General features: G+C 51.2%; 1 protein-coding gene across 3 annotated transcripts in view; it reads left to right on the forward strand.

The window, feature by feature from the left end:
* The window catches only part of Ttc28 (tetratricopeptide repeat domain 28), a 436,243-nt gene that overhangs the window by 320,473 nt on the left and 111,520 nt on the right, over window positions 1-4,250 (forward strand). For all 3 annotated transcript variants that reach the window (XM_031337381.1, XM_031337382.1, XM_031337383.1), the window contains one exon: window positions 2,141-2,648. In XM_031337381.1, the coding sequence (XP_031193241.1) occupies window positions 2,141-2,648 (508 nt within the window). The remainder of the gene's footprint in view (window positions 1-2,140; window positions 2,649-4,250) is intronic.

The raw sequence follows: 4,250 nt of genomic DNA on the forward strand, positions 1-4,250 counted from the left end.
GCATGCTCTGACCATCACATAGTGCTACCCTTAGATGTGAGCTGATTGGACACTGCCGTGAATAGTCCTGTCTGGCAGCTCTGCACACTAAGAGGAGACTGGCAGGGAAGGGCTGATATTCCATTCTCCTTCCCCACACCCTGGAGGGAAGCGCCTGGTTGTTCCTCTCCTCCTGCCCAGAGAGCTTCAGTGAGACAGCCCCCACGTCTTCCTGGCATTTAGAGAAATGAAGACCCAGAGTGCAGATCTCTGGGCCCTCATTTGGAGTTGCCATAAACCAGAAGTTTCCAAGCACAGTGGCACCTGGGGTGTTGTGCCTGCCTGAGCCTTATAAATCTGTCTGTGCAGTGTTCAAGGGCTCATTGCCTCCAACCAGATCTGTTCTGTGAAGCTAGCTAGTGAATTATTTATGGATTACACATTTGACAGGGGCTTGGGGCTACATTTGAAAACACTCAGCTCCCGGCTTGTTGCTGTGGAAGGTAGAAATGTCTGTCTAGAAACCGAGGCTCAGAGCTATTCAGTCGCTATGAGTCCCAGACGTAGGGTACCAGAATAGCTGAGCTCAGTGTGTCTGGTCCTGTGCTTCGTGGTTTCCCGGAGAGGGACCTGTGCATCCTACCACAAGGACAGCAAGCCACAGCAGGTGAGAGTCTGAGCCTTGAGTGTGAGGTTTAGATAGACAGGAAGCCCACACAGAGGAAAGAATAGAAAAGGGAGACAAAAGAGGCTGAGGCCAGAACCTGCAGCAAATGAGGAAAAGATTGCATGGGTGAGTGCTGATGCGATGGTACAGTAGCTGGCACAGAATCCTCCTCAGTCCCCCAGAGGTCGATACTGTCTCAGTGGCACGTTGCCTTGTGACCTCACTGCTGCCTCAGCCAAAGTCCAGCTAGTACATAACAAAACATACCTGGAATTGTATCTGCTCTCACTCCTTAGTTGGAACATGTGTGTTGATAAAGGCAACTTAAAGTAGTTCACTTTGAAAACACACCACTCAAAAGCACTGTAAAAACGGTCTCAGCCCTTGTTAGCAGGAACTGCTCCCTCAGAAAGCAAAGAGAACAGGGAAACACATCACTCATGGATATGAAATATTAATAAAAGACAGAACACATCTTATAAAGGAAGGCCCCTCCTCTCCAGGGGCGGCACTGCGGCACAGTTGCCCTTTAGCCAGAGGCCCCCGTGACCAGGGTCACTCCTTCATGTTACAGAGGTGGAAGCAACCTGAGGAGGGGGGCCACATGTCAAACGGCTGCAGGCAGGCACGTAATGAAGCAGTAGAGGGAAGCATGCTTGTGGTGTCCTGTACTGGCACAGAGTCATTTTCAACTAAGACCTCTGGTTTCAGTCTTTTTTCTTTTCCTGTAGCAGGGATTAAACTCGGGGCCTTGTACCTGCTAGGCAAGTGCCTCCACTGCCGAGCTATACCGCCAGTCCCATTAAGACCTTGAAGATTTGATATAGATGGCTGGTGTGCAGTGTGTGGGGTCCCGGCAGGCAGTCCTTCCCTGTCCTGAGAGGCTGTTGCTCAGAGACTCCAGAAGGTAAAGGAAAGCTGGAGTTCTGCATGAGCAGGAAGAGCGTGGGCCAGCCAAGCGGGACCTGCCATTCCTGAGGTGTTGAATGGATTCCTCCTCTGATTCTGAACCAGGTCTAAGCCACAAGTCACCTGAGGGAGCAGGATAGGAGAACGGAGAGTCCTGGCTCCCAGGATTATAAATCATGTGGCACAGGGCCACAGGGGTCCTCCAGCACCTCATGCTGATCATTCTTAGTTAAGAGATTGGGGCATCCTCTGACGTCCTTGTCAATCGCAGGGGCTTGGGGGGTACTAACAAGGCTACAATAACAATGACTGTTAGGGATTTCAGTTGAAAGCTCCAGGAAGCACCACCTGTCTCTGTGGGGTCAACTTCAGCAGCCATTGCTTACAAAGCCATTGTCTCCTGTTAGCAGCTCGCTGTGGGATGTGCTGTCTCTCTATTCTGTGCAGTTCTGTGTCCTCCTAAAGGAAAGCCCACTGAGAGCTGGGTTGACGATCCCAGGCACACACTGAGGTTTTATCGACCAAAGAAAACCAAAGCCGTTTTCTAGTGTGTTCTCACTTCCTCACCTTGCCTTTCCTCTCCAGGCAGCGTCGTCAGCGCTGAGCAGTCTGGGTCACGTGTACACAGCCATCGGAGACTACCCCAACGCGCTGGCCAGTCACAAGCAGTGCGTCCTCCTCGCCAAGCAGTCCAAAGATGACCTTTCCGAAGCCCGAGAACTTGGGAACATGGGAGCCGTGTACATCGCCATGGGTGACTTCGAGAACGCTGTGCAGTGCCACGAACAGCACCTGCGGATAGCCAAGGACCTGGGAAGCAAGCGCGAGGAGGCCCGTGCCTACAGCAACCTGGGCAGTGCCTACCACTACCGGAGGAACTTTGACAAGGCCATGTCCTACCACAACTGTGTGCTGGAGCTGGCACAGGAGCTGATGGAGAAGCCCATTGAGATGCGAGCCTACGCTGGCTTGGGCCATGCAGCCAGGTGCATGCAGGACCTGGAGAGGGCAAAACAGTACCATGAGCAGCAGCTGGGTATCGCGGAGGACCTCAAGGACCGGGCGGCGGAGGGCCGCGCATCCTCCAATCTGGGTAAGGGCCTGCCCGTGTGACCCTGGGCCAGCAGCCTAGGCTGCAGAGGGCTGGAGTAGCCACCATCTTTTTTCAGGAGCTTGTGTGTTTTTGATCAAAAGAATTCATTGTGTATCTTTCCTTCAGCCATCACCCCTGAGCCTGCTTACTGTAAAGCACATTGTCTCTTTTATGCCCTGAGAATGAAAGCCCTGCAGTAAAGGGAAATACAGAGGGAGGGGGAAGGGAGGGGAGGGGGAGGGGAGGGGAGAGGGAGACCCCATCCAGAGAGCAGAGCACCTCTGTAACAGAGAGGGGAACATGGGAGTGACCGGAAGCTGTGAGAGATTTAAGGGCCTTTGGAAAATACAAGGACAACTTTAGTTGCTGTCAGGACATTTTAATATGAGGGCTGCTGAGAGGCCAGTGCGGAGCTGGAATCTGAGCACTTTTGTGAAATCTGGGACGTGAGATAGACACACCTGTGTTTGGAAGTGTAGGTTGAGTTCATTAGGTGGGAGGAGGGGTAAGAAGGTGGTCACATTGGTAACTGCATGAGCTTCAGATGCCACAGGAGCACCCCCATCTTCACCAGCGCCATGTTAGCATGCCCCTGCCCTTCCCTCCACTTCAGCTGCTTCTAACAGTATTCTTTGTAAAACCCATAGTGTGGCTGTATGCTGTAAAGGCAGGCAGCTTCTCGGGTGTCTCTGAAGAGGTCCTTGAGACCAGAATGAGAGTCTAGACTTGCAGGAGACACAATGTTGTCATCCACTGAGTCCACACCTGAGAACACACACATACACACACACACACACACATACACACACAAACCCAGTCCTGTATTTTCACTGGGGTTGTATTCCTAGTTATCTTTGGCTGCATGCGGCCTGTGGGCCCCAAGTCCGTCGTATCTGGGAAAGTCTGACAAGAACTGAAGTAGCAAGTTCCTGGCTGTCTGTGTTCTTTCTATTGGTGATCAGTATCTACTGATTCCTTACTGTGTGATTAGTCCTATGTAATTGTTTAAAGGATGTCAGAACTCCCCAAAGCTTTGTATGTTTGAAGAGCTAATAATACAGTTGGAAAACAGTGTGCACACAGATTCAGGGCTCGCCTTTCTGCCCCTGTGGCTCTGCCTCTTTTCATATCTTAAACCAGTTTATAGATTACATCATGCATCCTTACCTGTTTATAGTTCCTAAAAGGTCACATAGTGATATGCTGCCATGAAATTCCTAGGAGGGCGAGCCTGAGGGTAGGGCATGCTGGGAAGCCTATCACAAAGCTTACACCCAGGCAGACCATCCCCAGAGTTGTGTGATGAAGAGCATGTGAAAGAAAGGATGGTTGCCTCAGGCTGTTGGGTCTGAGGGGTTAGCATCAGTGCTCGGGCCCAGCCAGAGGATGGGGCAGAATGGCATGAAGACTGGTCATGGCTGTGCCTGAGCGCAGAAGCCTGGAAGTTATGATGTGAGGGAGTGAGGAGAGGTGTGCAGCGGGCAAGAGGCCCCCATCATTAGTGGAGAAGGCTGTGCATCTTGATTAGGCAGATTTTTCTTTTCTTTCTTTTCTTTCTTTCTTTCTTTCTTTCTTTCTTTTTTTTTTTTTTTTTTTTTTTTT

Source organism: Mastomys coucha, unplaced genomic scaffold, assembly GCF_008632895.1.
Source record: "Mastomys coucha isolate ucsf_1 unplaced genomic scaffold, UCSF_Mcou_1 pScaffold22, whole genome shotgun sequence".
Lineage (NCBI taxonomy): Eukaryota > Metazoa > Chordata > Mammalia > Rodentia > Muridae > Mastomys > Mastomys coucha.